The sequence below is a fragment of the Anguilla rostrata genome, chromosome 4 (assembly GCF_018555375.3).
Source record: "Anguilla rostrata isolate EN2019 chromosome 4, ASM1855537v3, whole genome shotgun sequence".
NCBI classification, from domain to species: Eukaryota; Metazoa; Chordata; class Actinopteri; order Anguilliformes; family Anguillidae; genus Anguilla; species Anguilla rostrata.
The window spans coordinates 28,055,253-28,073,790 of NC_057936.1; the positions used below are offsets into that span (position 1 = coordinate 28,055,253).

General features: G+C 38.7%; 1 protein-coding gene across 2 annotated transcripts in view; it reads right to left on the reverse strand.

Moving 5' to 3' along the window:
• The window catches only part of nos1apa (nitric oxide synthase 1 (neuronal) adaptor protein a), a 95,538-nt gene extending 77,245 nt beyond the window's left edge, over nt 1–18,293 (reverse strand). Inside the window, exons 1-2 of one of the 2 annotated variants that reach the window (XM_064332007.1) lie at nt 17,756–18,289; nt 17,229–17,300 (exon numbers count right to left, since the gene is read on the reverse strand). In XM_064332007.1, the coding sequence (XP_064188077.1) occupies nt 17,229–17,300; nt 17,756–17,860 (177 nt within the window). In that variant the 5' untranslated portion in view covers nt 17,861–18,289. Of the gene's footprint in view, nt 1–17,228; nt 17,301–17,755 lie in introns of both variants that reach the window. The other variant, XM_064332008.1, reaches the window with a different exon arrangement.
• Nucleotides 18,294–18,538: the final 245 nt, after the last annotated feature.

Consider the following 18,538-nt stretch of genomic DNA (forward strand, 5'->3'; position numbering starts at 1 on the left):
ACTCCTCCTTCCTCTATCGCAGACATGTATAGGTATGCAGCACTGACAGGATATTATCCCGAAGCCTGTGCTGCTTTCAAACTTTGCACCTGAAAGCTGAATTTCCAATTAAGCCTTGTTTCTAGTGTTTCCCTGACCCTGTGAGCCTAAGAAGTAATTGGAGACTGTTGCAGCCTTTTACAAGATCTACTACATTGAATTCCATATCAAAGCAAAACCTTGCTGTTTGAGAAATATATCAAAGCGGACCATGCCCTGAGCAATGTACTGTCATGAAGGTGAAGGCCTACGTTCAGTGGCGATGGGATAGCACAACTGCTTGATAAAGTAGGCTACAACGAAAAGGTTACATTCTCAAATCCTGGGGTGGGGTGCTGTTGTTATGCCCTTAAGTGAAGGCACTTCACCTCAATTGCTAAAGTAAATGTCCCATTGTATGTATGCATAATATTCCAGTGAATTCCCAGGAGGCCATGTGGAATATTTTTTTTCCCCTGAAGCAAGTGGCTACAGTGCCAAACACTAAAAGCACATACTGTGCGTCTCAATATAGTTGTACTAAGAGCAGTCAGTCCATTTTTTCTCACTTCATAATCAATTATTAAGCTATTATTACGCATTCATTCACATTAGGTTGTCATAGCAACTCCTAACATTCCCGTTGTCAGTTTTCTTCAATTGAACTATATACTTAAAATTCCAAGAACGGGAAATACTGCAGTAAAAGTGAATTTTTTGCAGATTTTTTGAGATCTCAGGAGAAGCTTGTGTTTTCATCCCAGAGTATGAATTTATAAATCGCCAAGCCTGAAGTTTCAGGGCATTGTAATAAAAAAACAGCATAAAATAGAAAACAGCTTGTGTAGGACAATATTCAAAATGCTTTTTGAGGGGTAACAACACACAGAGACGCCGTGTGTTAGAATGCATAAAAATAGAGCAGAACGTCCGACAGGCAGGAGATTCGTGTATGGCATCTTTCTTCCTGAGGCAGGGAAACATTTGGCTGCAGCTGGGAAAGGGTACAAGCCTGGTGTGTTATAATTCCTTGTAAAATAGCTTTTTGTTTTTCATATTATTGAAAGTAACTTTCTGGACATTTCACATCCATGTCCCAGAGAAAATTCACCACTTTTGTGCAAGATCTTTCCCAGATTAACACAGCTTTTATGGGTCGTGTTGGTTTCTGCATATCAATTGCAAACAGACAGGGGGATACATAGCGATCCTCTCCAGTGATTCAATGTGTGTTCTAATCATTTCTAGCTAACACAGATATTTCACATTGTAAACATGCAGAGATGGGCAAACTCATTCCTGACTTGCTTACAAAACCTCTGGTGGGCACGACTGTTTACTGCCTCTGACAATGACAGCGCCATTTCAAATTTGGCAGCCTTTCCTTCTGTAGAATTCAGTCCCAGTTGGTGGCAGTATAAATCTTAAAGGACTAACAAAAGCAGGTGAGTACCATAATAAAATCTTCAAAGAAAAACGGTCCTGTTAGTGACATCCGAGCCACCCAATCAGGCGAGCCAAATTGAACAGATTGATTAATTTGCCATTACACCACCCGACAATATGTACATAAACAAGGCTATAAAATAAACTGGAAAGCAATAATAATTTTATTTATTTTTAATTATTTATGTTTTTTTCTCACAAGAACTACCATGTCAAAAGTAGGACACATTTTGTGACCAAGGCTCAGCAATGGCTGGCTGTCCAAAATCTGTAAAAAAAAAACATGCCCTGAACTTCAGTTCACCTCTCATTTGTGGAGTCAATGTGAGGCTCACCTGCCTCAAGCAAGAAAAGGGGCTCCTCTCCTATTGACAGCTGGTTTGTGCTATTATCCAGCCTGCCCTGTTTCCAAATAAACACCTCTAAAATGCCTAAGGAAAGAAATTATACAGGGTGCCTGTTATATTATTCTGTCATAATTCAAAACACTGACAAAGTGACAGTAATGGATGTCCACAATCCCCACAGAGAAGAATGGTAAACAATGCGAAAGTGAATTACAGCTCAAATTATCTTCATGATGCACTGGGATGCTCACACAGCAAAGCTAGGACTCAGACCACTGTCCATCAAAATTTTTTTACACAGTATAAAAGGTCTGTATTGACACATGCCTTAGAGGGCATGGTAACACTGAGATGAAGTCACTGGTAGCCAATGCAGAATTCTAGAGTGACTCTGGAAGGCACCATTCTCTGCAATGGTTTTACATTGTCTTAAGTGTCTAATTTCTTCCCTTTGGTATTAGGGATTAAGTGGTGATCGCTGTACACTAAAGGCACTAAAGACCATCCCTACAGAGGACAAGAAGAGGACAAGTGTATAATGGTATGTGAACAAGAGCAGGATGCACAGCGAGGTGCACTATACAAAAATCACTACCATCCCTTCTGCTACATTATGGAAAATTGTGAGCTACTGCATACATAAACGAGGCTATTCAAGCTAAAGAATATTACAATAACAGCAGATTAAAGAATTAATCATATGAAGGTCATAACAGTGGCATAGTGCAGATTCTGGCAAGGCTGCCCCAGAAAACATTTCATGCCATTATTTTAGTACCGACAGTCAGGGCACCAGGGCATGCCACTGCACCCCCACAAATCACCATCTCCATATTTTTATTTAGTTACGCATTTATTAGTTTTACCAAAAAGAGTAAGAATTTTTTATTTTAACAAGATGCTCTTGGAATATATTTGATTAACACAACAAAATAAACATTTTTTAAATATGTAGTGCTAGCCTCTCTGGCTAGAGTGGCCAAGTGGCATGAACTGCAGAGTCTGTTAGGGGTTACTTTCTCCTTTTCACTAGTGGGGGCACTAGTCGTTGAATGGATTATGCCATTGAAGCAGTAGCTTTGCCTGCTAGCTTGAAGTAGTTGTGCTGGCCCGTGGCTAATAGACCCACTTCATATTAATAAATAAACAAAGAATGATGCTCCCGCAACCCTGGGGCAAAAAGCAGGCTATCGCAATGCGGCAGACTTGATCATCAACAATTTAATGTACTAACTGCATCTTTTGTTTCTGGTTCTTTTATTTAACTTCCATCTTTGCAAAGCTATAGACAATATATTGCATTAGAAGTCGTATTGCAACTTTTTTGGAACTTATCTGTTGTGAGCTAGCCTATCTAGTTGTATTTACATTATAAATGAGTGCAAGATAACCATCATAAACCGTAAATGTCTGATGAGTGGCAAAGTTGATAACTTCATTTTTAATGCTATTCCAACTCAACAAAGTACTGACACATAGGACACAACAAATTAAGAGATAGAACTGCTGACAATGATAATTTTGATTGTCTGTTTGAAATTGAATGAGTGTAACTTTTGTTAACAGTAGCATTTGGTCTACATAGTGATCAATTTCAAACAATGTGATGAAGCTTTTTTAAAATACAGCGCAAGTTCTTGTGACACATTAGTAGCCATATCTCATTGTTTGAAAGGCCTCAACAGCCTCCCTGTAACGGATATGGAGAGGAATGACCCCCTTTCTCCCACTGCCATTTTAGGCCTCAGCAGTTAGGAAGGAAGGATCACAGACTGGATGTACAGGGATGGACACGCAAACATCCCGCCTTAGTCACCAGCTCCTCAGACAATCATTCACCTTAACCAGACCCTGCTGAAACTGTCAGAATCAGTTTTTTTTTTAATGGGGTGCTCGGCGGACTGTGAAAATAATGAACAAAGCACAGAGATTTTACCTTGACTGTTCCTGAGACAGACAGTTGCACTATTCATTCCCTCGTGTGACCAAAGAATGATTAGTCCCTGTCATCAATCTTGAGTCATGTGTTTCCAACACTGTTTTGTGAGATGGATGGATTAACAGGTCTTCCAAAGGCACTGGCATATTGGTTACAGAAAAGGACAAGACCAATCTTCTGTAGGCGTACACAACCACAAGATGACTAAGAAATGTCTTCATGTACATACATCACAATTATTCTCCAAAGGTAGACATGCTTCATGTGTCATTATCTTTATTAACCACTGATTTTGTAGCATGACTCCTGGGCAGAGATAAAGGCCCACATAGCAGACATACAGTGCCACACATTTGAATTTAGTGACCCAATGACAGTATGTCATATCAATATTAAGGCAAACAGAAATCAAAACAAAATCGATCTAGTTTCTTCTACTGACAGATATAAACAATACAAGGGAGGAGGAGATGTAACAAGTCACAATAACCAGTCACACATTATATACTTCTAGTTTAGATTATACTCTGACATATCTTTCATCACTCTGTAGTGGTGCACATGAGCTTTGCTGGATTGCTTCATTGTTCTCCCATTTCCTCTTTTGGTAAGCCCTTCCTGAAGCCAATGCACAAATTTATCATCCCAAAAGTCAGGTGGTTGTCCTGACTTTGACGTTGCATATCCTGGCCATCCAAGGTCTTTTTGCAGTGAGCCTGACTGTACTGTTTTTGAAGAGAGAGCCTAAATAACTGCCAGGACAATCCCCTGCAATATTTTCGAAGCTTTAACAACACTAAAAGCACATCCCATTACAGATACCCTACCTAGAAGCCTTTTCTCTGCATGAGGGACACAGTGCTTTGACTCCTCATTCTGAGAAGGCTCCAATTCCAAAGTAACATATCTGTGAAAAGATCATTTGTATGCCATACTAAGTATCTCAGCTGTTGAAATATGGCAACGTGAAAGATAAGGGACCTTTCATCACCTGACCTTCTCAGGAAAGAAAAAAGTAATTCACTACCAGTCACTAACAAACTAATTTAGTGGATTTGTGAATATCTGAGAAGCTATTTCTAGATGCAATCATTTTGACAGGAAATCAGGGATACCACACTGCAAATTCAATCAATTTGAAATTCATAAAAGATGGGTTGGGAATGCTACATAGTGCAATAGACCTGGCCGTAAAACTCTTCAGAACAAGCTGGACATCAATAATAGATTTTCTGGAAATGTTCCTTGTGACAATTTCTTTATCTGTCAGAACTGGTCAGAATCATAACGGCTAATATAAACTTTGCTGCACGACACTTTCAAAAAGTGTCACTCAAAAAATATAAATGCTGTCACACGCAGTTTGGAATTTAAACTTCAGTGAAGGCCTGGAGGGAGGGTTCTGTTATCTTTATGGTTACAAGATTCCAAACACCTGACCATTTGTTTATATTTGTGAAAACATGGCAGCACCTGATGAAATTGAGATTATAGAGGAAGACAAATTTGAACATATATTTTTGTAAAAACAAAAAAACAAAAACAAAACACACGAACAGAAAAAGGTGAACTATGCATCCCATAAACCAAATGAGGGAAACCAGAGAGAATATGTTCTAGCTAAGGAGATGTGTTAAATGTCAGATGAAGACATGCATTTCCAATATTTTAAGATGGCGACACTTTTTTCCATTGAAAATAGGCTACATCATTTTTGTTGAGTGACACTCGATGAGTGTGGTGCAACAAAGTAGAAATGAGCTTTTAAGATTCTGTAACATTATGGAGAAAATTACAAATCTTATTTCTTTTATTTCCTTAATACATTTTTTAGGCCAAGTTTGTTTAAATGAAAAGGAAACCATTTTAAACCTCTGAAAATCATATTTCAGAGTATACAATACCATTATGTTTAGAAGTAATTTTCTACCTTTTTAAGGACCCGAGTACCTTGATGCAATATTATTTGCTCTGGTAAAGGAATTGCTGAGAAAATATGAGTGTAATGTTAATCAGCTTATTATGCATTTTATACAAGACATAAACACAAAAAACCACTAATCCTGCATAAACTAAAGCACTCCTAACTAAACTAGTGAGTACACTGTGACCTTACCCCCCTTATCACAATGAGTCATTCGGCTGACCAGTTTCCAGAAGTCCATTCATGCCGGAAGTCCATTCGTCTTTGATTCACTGCGTAATGCTGTTATTTCTCTTCAAAAATGTGTAGCTGCACAAGACCACTAGGAGGAAGACCACAACTGGAAGCTCTTGCACCTCCCTCAGCCTAGTATACTTCAGTGACCCATCAACCGTGTTGCTTGCTGTGTGAACGTGGGGTTACTGCTGTTTAACATTTTGAAACCGTGGTCACCTATATGGTTGGATCATTATTTTGATACTACTTCCAGAATGGTTCTTTTTTCAGTTTCTACTGTGAAAAAGGACCAATTAAAATCAAATATTTAATCTTACATACACATACAGCTTATTATTACTATTACCCAGCCTAACACATCCCTGACAACTTCACTCCACTTCTTACTTCACACAGTATTTTCTGATACTCACACTAGAATTCAAAGAATTCTAAATTCTACAGCCATGTAGCTCATCTTTACTGAGCCATGATAATGTAATGGCCTAACCTGTAATTAAGATTGCTCCCACCTGCTGATATCCCTCACTGGAGGTGCTTATCTTTGCAATATATTCAAAACATAAACATTTGCACATCACCCTTTAACAGCAAATAAAGTAGCAACCATTAAATGGATAAAAATTACTTAGGAATATTTAAGTAAACATCAGCCAAAGTATAAAAATAAGATCCTTTAACCTTTGTGAAGCAGATGCCTTTGAAAGTTTGGCATTATTTGGCATTATTCACACACAAAATATCAGCTGAAGTCTGAGAAATAATCTTCCCATGACGCAAACCCATAGCTCATTTCCCCCAGAGTAGTTATTAATCATAATATGACAACTTATATGAAAGTTCTCAGTTCACCACTCAATAATCTATGCTTCGTTGACAGCAAGGTTTGGAATGGACGGAATAAACATAACCGCCTGTGTCACTTTCCTTGACTTGCTGCATCCGTCTTTTAAACATATCAGCTATATTAAATGAGTATATTTTGTTCCCATGAGACACCCATTGGTCAGGGTTTCATGGCACATTACAGGTGCGTTTTACATTTCAGACTGATTCCAGTCAGTAAATCCCCAGAGGCAAAGTGCTGTTAGGGACATGCAGACCCAATCTCATTAAGGAATGCATGAAAATAGATAAAATAAACCAAACAAAAGTAGCTGTAAAGGCTAGCTACTGTAACTCCCATAATTATTCTTAAATAATTCTTATGCAGTTAACCTTTTTGTGGGTGGACTTCATGGAACTTTAAGCTTAAGCATAGGTTCTTGAAAAATATGCTTGCTAAACTTTCTTCTTAATGAACTGTTACAACTTATTTCCTTGTCTTGAATCATATATTCATAATTTCAAGATTTTAATCCGAACTCAATAACTAACGTAAATGTTGTGCTTACCAGAATATTCTGCCTCTCTTTTTGCAAATAGCATATGAACAATAATTAGATATATAGATATAAAATATAACTTATTTATACAAGTTATATCTTCAAGACCAGAACTTAACGTTCCCTAAAAACATAGGGAAATCATGCATCAAGTTGACGGTGGCAGTAAAGCCAAATCGACCGCAGTCGCTATGACACAGTCCACACCTAAGCCCTATTTTGAGCCAGGAAAAACCTTGAACATTATAAACAACACAGCATATTTATTATTTGTTTTTCAACAAAATAATTTTTATATGTGAATAATTTGTTTTGGCAGTTGCCGATGCATGCCGACACAGGCTATAACGAGATGTGAACTCTGATAATATTACGGTATGAATTACCATTATTCTCTTGTAAAACCTGGACAGCAGCAGGTTAACAAACTCCTTAACGTTAGTATCCTATAGGGGGCATTTAAAGCATACTGCAATCGGAATTAGAATGAGAAAAAATAACTGTTAGTTGATCACTATCAAGTTTTTCTCCGGGTTTAGATATTTTCCTTTTATTTCACTTTAGGAAAAAAACACTACTTCTTATCAAGACTATTAATGCAATAATTGTTGCTGCCAGGACTGCTTAAGTGGTGTTGTTAAGATACCAATATTAGAATTTCCAAGAAATGTTTCCATGCTAATGAACTCAAAACAAAAGGAGGTGAAGAGCAATGTTGTCAGGCAGTGTGTGCCTGTTATGAGCACTCAGCCAGTCTACTCACGGAACTGTCATAACATTCAATATTCAAGACTGCATGCAGAGGATGCACACTTTTTCCTGTTTTAAGTATAGAGCAGTGTTGAAGTGCATATCAAATATTTATAAAAAGATCATGTACAAATTAACCCGATTCAAATCAACAATCACATAAGCTATGATCGTCAAAAAAAGTGAAATTTAAACTTAGTATCTACAACAACATGAAATTGGATTTTTAAATAGCAATAAATACCTTTGGACATACGCTCAGTAATAAACTACATAATCTACGTATTTACAATCCACATCATAAAATGTAATGGTGACAAAGGTGCAAAATGAACCCTAAGCAGTTAACTTCTGCCACTCCGTACCTTTAATCATCAAAACGCCTGTGGAAAAAGTGTACTACCCTGACAACAAATATTTGCCATGCCAATATACTCCTAAACTGCTGTATATAAAATACAAAGGTCCATTCTACTGAACATGCAAAGCAGAAAGTCAGCAGCATTAATCATTTCCTTTTCGACAGAGTGGAAATGAAAGATGTCAGACCAGCTTATGAAAGGGAGAAGTCCTTGCTATTTTCCAAAGGTTTACAGCCTCCCTTCTGCACAGTGTACAACTCATCCCATTGTGGCACATTTCAAACCTTCCAGAACCTGACAGAAGCTGATTGACTCAATAATGATGGCATCTGGACTAGGGTGGTTCTAAGTTTCATTACTGCCTTGTTTGAACTTCCTGCAGAGGCCAACAGCATTTCAACAAACCTGCATTCATTACCTCACAATAACACACAAGCCAAGGCCACGAGGACAGATTCAATGACTAGATTAAGCAGTCGTTCCAGTAGATCTGTGTTCCACATCAGGTTTATTAGATATAAGTCACCCCCACCAACTAATCAATCAATCAATCAATCAAAACACTTTATTCAAAAGTGCTGACTAAATTAAAATGAGATTCAGTATGCATTTTTTTCCCCAATTTGAAAACCTGCCTTTGCTTGCTGATGGTGAATTTCGTTATTTCAATTTGAATCGGCACATATATCCCGGATGATCATTTTATTCTTTACAATAAAAAATCACCACCAGCTCAAGCCCAAGCTAAGGCAAGTCGCAAGGCTTGATTACAAAAAAAGCCTATAGCTGCAGGTATATCAGCATATAGCTTGGAATTAAGATCCAATTCAAAAGTTGATGTACAAAACTGAACACTTAAAAGCTCTTCTCATTAGAACCATTTTAAGTGTGATTGTGAGTGATCACTATGAAATCTGCTACTGCTGAATACTTACTGGGACTAAGAATGCATGGTTCAATCAAATCAAGAAAATAATGGCTCCAGTCCTGTCTGCCCATGGCTATCAGAGAGTGTGTATGTATGTGTGCTTCTGTTATTTCAGATCAGTTCGGCCCCTCCTTGGCAGAACTATCTGACAGACTGACACACATGATATGCTGCATTCAGTGAATCGATACAGAGGACAATCTTCATTTCACACAACAAGCTCAAGATGAGATATTTCACTCTCATATTTGGTCTAATTTTACAAAGCTTAATGCTGAATGTGCTAAGCTTGTCCTTTTTACGTCAATATCCTCAAAATGGCTGACTGGGAGGGCATAGACATGTACAGTATGCATTTCCTCTGAAGGAAAATTCTTTTCACCTTAAGCTGTGTTCCCTTGGGCAGATTGAAAGCAAACTACAGGACCCCAGGTGGACTTTTGTGTGCTGATGGTGAATGTTCCGCCATTTGAATCTCTACATCGCTGAGTGAAGCAAGGTATCACTTCACAGCACCAAGCACCTTTAGCAGTACACTACACCTAAACCCTCAAGAATGATAAATTTAAGCTACATTTATACCTTAAAATAAGGTTTGATAATTAAAGTAAAGGGTTTCCCTAGAGCTCTTAGACAAGATTTCCCTTAACAGTGAGTCCTGTGAGACCAAAAAACAAACATACAACTCTCTCTCTTCTGGAATAACAAAGTCTCTCAGTTCCCCCTGTAGCTTGTGATAGTTTGCCAATGGCACAGACGGTGTTTGTCTTCCAGTTGTTCACGGACACGTTTGTTAGTTTAAGGAGTAACGTACCATGCCTAAACACCAACATAGGTCTGACTGGCTCAGGCAGAGGGTGTGGATTAGACAATTCCCGACTTCTGTCTTCAGTTCCATCTCTACCACACAATCTCTACAAATCCCAAACCATGTCTCCGGCAGCAAGTTGACAAATGCCCATGCAAGAGAGTGACATCTCTTTAAAAAATAACACCTTAAAAAACAGATACCCAGATACTGTGAAATGTACAATTCAGTGCCAACTTAAACACCATTCACATGTTATTAATGTTATGCAAAATAAACGATTCAAGTTAAATTTTTCAGGAGGTTAAATTTGCAACACTTCTAGGGGCTTACTGCAGTGACCAGATGCTTGTCCCTCCTTGTCAAATGCCGCATTCTCCCTTTAAGCACAGGTCAGGCGAGGCACTGTGATCCTTTAATACAGAGAGAGACAGGCTTGTCGGCATGCCAAGGGAATAACAAAGTGTCTTGGATATGGTGGGTGAGGTTGGAAATGTAATCCCCCGCCACGGTTTTAATCAGAGCACAAGAGCACTCAACGTGAATCAACAGCCAACCAGAATCTACAGCCTTCCGATATGTGCCAAAAAGACCCAAAGCAAAAACTCGAGTCTGAACTGAAATACCAGCGGAATTAATGTTAGATGATCTCGCAGTTCAAAAGTCACCTCTCAAAAAGAGAAAACATAGACCTCCCTCTTTATGATTCTGCAGCCAACACTGCAATTTATGTTTGTAGCATGTGACAAGCTACAGAACAAATGCCTCTCCTTTAATATACAATGACGTCTCCTTGCATTCAAATGCATCAAAAGAAAGTGCATGGTGACGTGGACACTCCCGACGGCAAAAGAGTCAATTTACATGATCAGAAAATTATGATTTATGAGTGAAAATGTAAAATGAATTGTGCAGCTGTAGCCTTGTCCAGTGTGGCCTTGAAATCTACCCTAGAGGATGGAGATCATCAAAATAAATTGGCTTTAATTCATTTTGGAGTGAAAGTACCAATTAGCCATGTAAAATGGGTGACAACAAAGTATTTTTCCCCCAAAGGAATTTATGCTTGAAAACCATCAACATTCATAACCCTAACCCTAACCCTAACCCCCCCCCCCCCCCCCCAATGGAATCACATCGTTAGACTTCTGATTTGTGCCACATCTGTATGTGGAACTCAACTGGATACCCAGCCAGGTGACTCATTTGTGGAGGCTATCAGAATTGCTCAGGTCATACATGCCATTAGCAAGCCGGCGTATGCCGGTTAGGTGTGGCATGCCCCAGATCAAAGACAGGATTGGTACATTGCCCTCCCAAAACCAAGGTTAACCAGTAAAGCTATTTTACATCACTCTCCACGGAACAGGTTAATGTCATAATTCTGCAATAGCAGTGCTGTTGTGTCAATTTCCGTGAGTCTAAAAAAATCCAATCTGAGCAAAAACTCAGTATTAAGCCTTGACACGCCAAGCCAGACAAGTGTGCTCGATATCACTATGACCCATAAGATTGTGTGTAACTTTTGACTGATTTACTAAACCCCTCCACATAAGTGGAAATGAACCACAGCACCCAGCAAGCACTCTCTCTCTCTCTCTCACACACACACACACACACACACATGCACACATGAACACACAGACACAAACATTCAAGGTAATACGCACACTCACGTGTAGACTTCTTTCTCTGATTGCGTGCAGTAGCCCATCACGTTATTATTGATATGCTCTTACTTGCAACCAATTTTTCTGAGGACTATCTACTAGCCTCCTAACCCATTTACAGTTCAATAGGCATTTAGCACACATGCTGAATGCAGTGTATAGTGCAGTCTGTGGTCAGACAGAAGAGGGTTGCATTACCAAGAAGAGCACACAGCTAACTGGAAGATATATTTTCATTCTGTAACAATCTGTTTGCAGAGGCCCAAAGGAAAACACTTTCAAAAAAATGTATTCAATGACTTCATGGAGAAGGAGTCTTTACAACATTCCCCCAACTGCTTTCTCCTGCGCCTCCCCCCCCCTAGCCACCCCCCTCCCAAAAAAAAAACCCTCAAGTCAAAATCTTCAGTGTCATCTCATTTTCATTATCCGATAGAACAAAATCTCTGCTCTTAAAGACATGATAAAAAGGATTCATCAATTTATGGCAATATCTTCATTTGTTACAGCTAAGCTGACAAAAGGGACGATTCTGACGAGAGAAATGATGAATCAGCTGAGGTTTCACATCTGTGTTCATGAAACAAGGAAGGCGACTTGTTATAAAGTCTGGCTAGCAGAGACACTGCTGTAAGAAGGGGGGGGTGGTGATGTTGAGAGTCAAAAGAGTGGAGGCTGATTTAGAGATCTTGGTTACTATGGCAAACCAAAGAACAGGGCAGGCTATGTGCTAAACTCTTGGCCAATGCCGAAGAGAGGTCATTGCTGGAAAGAAGCACGTATTTCTCATTGAAAGTCCAAAAGAGCTCTCTGCAGTGAAAAGACGGGACACTCAGGCATGCAGGCCGGCTTCCAAGAGTCATCAGCCGGGCGGCTTGGCGAATGGCTTTGCCCTCTCATCGCGCACACAGGACAGAGTAACCCAACACGTTTCACAGAAGGACTGCAGAATTCCACAGAAAACACATGCACACAGGGAGACCATTGTTGAGCATGAACGCATTCGGATGCTGGGTTTAGACTGGGAGGTGGACCGAGACCATCCATGTACAGCACAGCACAGTAGGAACCAGTTGTAAGACATAGTACTATCCACCAGCTCAATTTTTAATTCATTTAATTAATTGTATTTTACCGCTTTTACTACAATTTTCTAATTAATGATACTGAACAAGAATGAATCTGACAGGAAACTCCAGACCTGAATTTGACTGTGATGTCACCGTTGTTGAGAGTTTAAGCCTCTTACTAAGTGGATAAGTACATTTTTTAAATACGGACACTCAATGAGTGAGTTAAACATTAACCTGGAGGCACTGACACATTGACAGCAGGTTTTATTTCCCTCCCAGTCGTTCAGTTTCAACCAGAGGCCAAGTAAGAGTCAGCAATGGTTATTTAACAGAGTAATTTGGCCTTTCCACTTTGTACCTCAAAAAGCAACTCAAGGGGAAATATAGCATTGACACTGAGAGGCTCAAAAAATTAATGGGATTAGGTCCAGTTATTATTCAAGAATGAAATGCCCATGTTTTACATAAGTATATTCAATTTATTTGCAATATAAGCTAGATTTGCAACAGAGAACTCGTATTTTTAAACTTAGTAATGCATTGCTGTTTGATGTTAGGACACAGAATCCCACAGTCTGGGGCAGTCTATCTACAGTAGAAACACAACATGGATCTAATAAACATGGGTCAACACTGGCCCTCCCAGCATATATTATAGAGCCAAATTTGATTGGGTACCTGGCTACTGGATGACCTTTGATATTTTACTTTGGCTTGAGTTTCAGGAGAAACGGGTCGGGCTGGGCCTCAATGTAGGTTGACTGTAGGTTGAATCTTTCAAATACTGAACTACTCTGCATGGAGTCATCAATGATTCGTAGCTCATTTAAACTGACTGTCTGGTGGATCCTCATTAATGTCAATCATTGTCTGGAAAGTAATCACAGGATGATTTTAATTATACCCGGAAATACAAATGAATAGCAGGCACACACCACCACCTCTCACACTGAAGTTAACATCACTTAGCTTATGCTTTGCATGGCTGTAATGCTACTTAGAAGAATCTGTCATTGTCAGTTCTTTTAGAGATTTTGTGGAAGGAAAAGAAAAGCCCGTTGACACAGTAGAAGCAAGAGTAAGATAAACCCATCTGCATGTGAAATATGCTGCTCTACTGTCACTCAGAACACCTGAAAACCATCCAGATTCAGCATAGGTTGCCAGAATGGACAACTGATCAGAAGTCTCCAGCAGCGAGGATACCGATGTTTAAATATTCTTTCAACTTTCAACTAAAAACCATCGTCACCATCCTCCCCATCATGGTGTCAATCTGTTCCAGCCTCTCTGTAACCAGCTGAAGTATTTTAAGCTCCAGAAACTACATAAGGACACTGTCATCTCCCTCAATGCATGCTCTGTCAAATCCAATGACATCCTGCCAGAGCTCAGCCAATTTAAAAAGCAAAGGCAGCTTAATAAAAATGAATCCATAAAATCTGTGGCTGCTCTTCCACATTACTTTCCACAGAATATATAAAAAGAGGAAATTATCTTTTAGTGATAATCAGTTTTTCATCAAACTACTATTATCACATTAATGACTGAATTACACACATGAAACTTTCCTATGTAGTACATGTATGAATGTACTCCAGTTCAGAAACGTTTGGTATTTTTGTGGTTATTTTGCATAAGAATGATAAGATATAGACATTCAGTTCCACCCAATCAAGTTGGCTGTTCTTGACTGAGTGAATTACGTTCATTCCAGTTCTTTCTTGATAATCAACGTATTAAACTGAAGTTAGAACCACTGCAGACTTGGCATAATCTCACATTTGATTTGATAATTCTACAGTCCAGTGATACAGCATGTGTTACTACTCTCATATAACTGGGCTGTAAAATTATCATTGAACAAAAATGCTGCCATTCTTGCAATGGTCCTAAAACATACCTGCATGAACTTAAATTATTTGACACGGAATCATAAAAATTAATTATTCAAATTAATGCATTTGATTATCATTCCTACCAAATGATTGTGCAGTAGATTCTTTTGCATTTTCACCAAGGAAGCTTGTTCTTTTTCTTCTCATTTCATATAGCTAGGACATAACCGTGCAAAGGCTGCTGAAACCAATTCATGTCTGTGTGCAAGTGGGAACATCTGCCACATCTAGGCAGGGGGCTCTACTTTTAGTTTAATGAGATAATTTGCACTTTGTGTGTGCTATGCTAGTTAGACAAAAATCAGGAGCCTGCAGCATCCCAGCTCATTAGTGGCTTTACTGCTAAAAACACCTTCACAAAATACAATTCAATTACAGGGCACATACTTTTTTTTCTATAGGATAGGGGTTCCTAAAGTTACACATTATCCCAAACCACTGCATATTATTTAATTAAGTGTGTTGAATATTTTATTGTTTTATAAGGTAATTAAGTTAGTCAGTTATACACTGTGTTTTTTGTCTGTCTTTTCCAGTCATGGCAAAAAATTTAAAAACATTATATTGCATTCAATTACATTACCATTAGGGTGAAAAACATTCACAGCACTGTTTTAACCATTCATTGAACCCCTCAAGAACAAGCTGGGAACCTGAAAGTTAGGTCTGTGAACACAGACAAACCCTTCTATAACTGGGGAGAAGACTGCATAAATGATTTTGCCAGAATATTTACATTTTTGCACAAAAAATGTGACTTAACTGTGGGGCTAAGCACTAAGACCAACAAGCTCCCAAGGATCATACATCAGTGGAAATCTGGCAACGAATTAACAACTGAGATCACAGTCAGTGTGAAATCATACATTACTACTTTTCAAATTTTGTGGGATGTGTACCCATAGTGCTATACAGCAAGTATTTGTATCCACTCATGATCTGGCAATACTCTCTGGATAAATGTATATATCAAAAACATACGTGTCCTGCCTGGTTGAAGACAAAAATGTTTCTGTTTTCATTTTTACACTGTTTGCCCACGGATTATACAAACACTTGTTACAAACAACACACCTACAGCATTTGTGTATGCGCTTCTTCTTATTAGGGATACATTGATTGATTTTAATGTAATAAATGCAGTGTATTAAGTTATCCTCTCTTTGTGATCATTTTAAGCCTTGATCAACATTTCGTGCTGTGCAGGAGGGGGCAATTTGCGTGTTAACCATACAGAAACCTCAAAGTCAATTCAACTGGCTTTCCACCATTAATCCATCTGTATGTTGAGGTTATTTACCAAAAATTACATTAACTTACAGCAACACAAGTGGCAGTTAAGTGACAAAAATTCAAAGTGCAAATATTAACATTGAACTAAATATGATATATTATGTAATGCCCACATAAAAATCAAGTCAATGCTTTAAATAAGCGTTTCCTAACCGGTGTGCCGTCAGGGAAGGTCAGGTGTGCCCTGTGAAAAATCCTTTTAAAAAATTTTAATTTTCAAATGAATAAAATTAAAAAAAAAACTTAAATGAACAAATCCCATTCACAAACACAAAATAAAGGTAATTAAAATGCATATCGCTTAATTAAAACCCCAAAAGAACATTTAGACCTACTGTTGGCACGTTACATCAACGTCAGTACCTCGTGTGGAGGGGGGCTGCAGGGTGTTTATTTTTTATGCTTTTGAGAGTGGTGTGCCATGAGATTCTGTAAATTAAGAAGTGTGCCGTGGAAGGGAAAAGGTTGGGAAACGCTGCTTTAAATAAGTCTGTCTAAAATACATTAGATTATGGACATAAGTAAATCAATAAGTCACTTTATAAAATAGTTACTCCTGAAAGTGGTTACAAAGAGCAAGATGGTTAGGAACTGTCCTGGCAACCTTGGGCGCAGGTTCAATTCCCAGGTAGGTCACTACCGTTGTACCCTTGAGCAAGGTAGTTAACCTTCAGTATGTATCCAGCTGCATGAATGGATAGGCTACATGGTATGTACAAAATAAATAAATAAGAGCGTCTGCTACATGCCCGTAACGTCTATGTTCAGCTAATGTTTCAGCTGTACAGAACAAAAGATGGACCAGGAGTAGCTACTTTGGCGAGCAGAGCCTCAAAGCATTGTCTTATACAAAATCTGATAGGCTACTATTTAAAATAGTTTCAATTCTAATTTCAATAACAGCCGTACAAAAGTTAGTCTTGAATACATGCGTAGTTTGCTCCAATTCAATGCTTTTACATTTTCCTACCTACCTAGTAATAATTAATACCGTTCATGATTTCCAGAAAGTGATACATTCAAAAACACCAATAGCTGGAGTAGAAGCGTTCGCTTTAGTCGCAAATAAAGCACAAAAGCGGCAAATCAAGACTTGCGCTGTGAGTAACGTGCACTGCAGCAGGCTTTGGAATCTTGGAGTAAAACTCACCCGTATTCGTCTCATGGCAGCAACTATCTCCACTCGACTATTCGGCCGGGCCACGTCCAGACTACCAATATACTATTGATAAAAAAGAAAAAAAACATTAGCTTTACGATCAAATGTAACATTCATGTGTCATGATTCTACAATTCTACAAAGCAAACTGCTTGACAAGCTCAGATAGTAGTTTAGTTCAGCTCAATACACCTTTATGTTGACTACTTAATATATTTTCACGTTAAAATACAAGCTTATTCTTGGATTCCTCAAGTAGCCTATCGATATATCTGTCCCCGTACAATTCGGCAAATAGTTATTTGAAAAAAGTAATGAACAGTAACGTGAACTGGTACCCATAGATTCGGGTACCATGTCAATTTATATGTAATTTTTCCTTTTTTAATTAAATGAACGCTTTACTTTGTAAAACTTGTTCAGACGCTCGTACAGTGTCATTCTGATAATTTCCGACAGGTAGTGCAACTCCTAGGAGTCGAGCTAGCTGTCCACCTAGCCAACAGATCGATACTCACCTTCGCTTCGAAATTGATCCCATGTTGGAATGCTTCCTCGTTGTGTAAGGGAATTCGCAAATCATGACCATCATCAACTAAATTGTATTTTGTTTTCCCCGGCATGATTGCCGCGATGATCAATCTCTGACGGACAAGTAAATTAAATATGTAATTAACTTCAGTTAAACCATATTCGCAACAAAAACCGACTTTCAACTTTTTAACTCCAGTGTGTTTACGCCAAAAGGTCACGGTGCTTCCATCCACTGGATGGCTAGTAGTAACTTTGAAGCTCGCAAGTATGCATTCGCCTCTCAGTTCGATGCACTGCTAAGCTTCGGTATCCACGTCGGTTAATTTGCAGAAATAATCCCAACGGTGGCACACGTTCACGAGTACGGAGCTTTTGCAGGCTGGATTCCTAGCCTGAATAACAACATTTAAAATTCGTTTTTCCTCGCTTCCCCCTTCTTAGTTTTCAGCAGCGCCATGACTGGATACACTCACTCTCTGACTTGGACAATTCGGGAACAAAGCGTGATTGGTTGAATCTGGGAATTCCACCTGCTTTCATTGGAACAGAGTTACATCATAGATTTGTAGGAGGGGGTAAAAATTTCGTTTTCCTCATTCATTAGACCTTTCAACCGAGAGAAGCGGTGGTCAGCACCTAGCGGTGTACGAGAGCATTGTGGCAGGCAACTTGTTCTTTTTCAAAGTGTGTGGGTATAGAGTATGTATTAGCGCACACGTGATTAAAAAAAGACCTTCAGTTAGAGAAGACTTCAGTTAATTTATTGG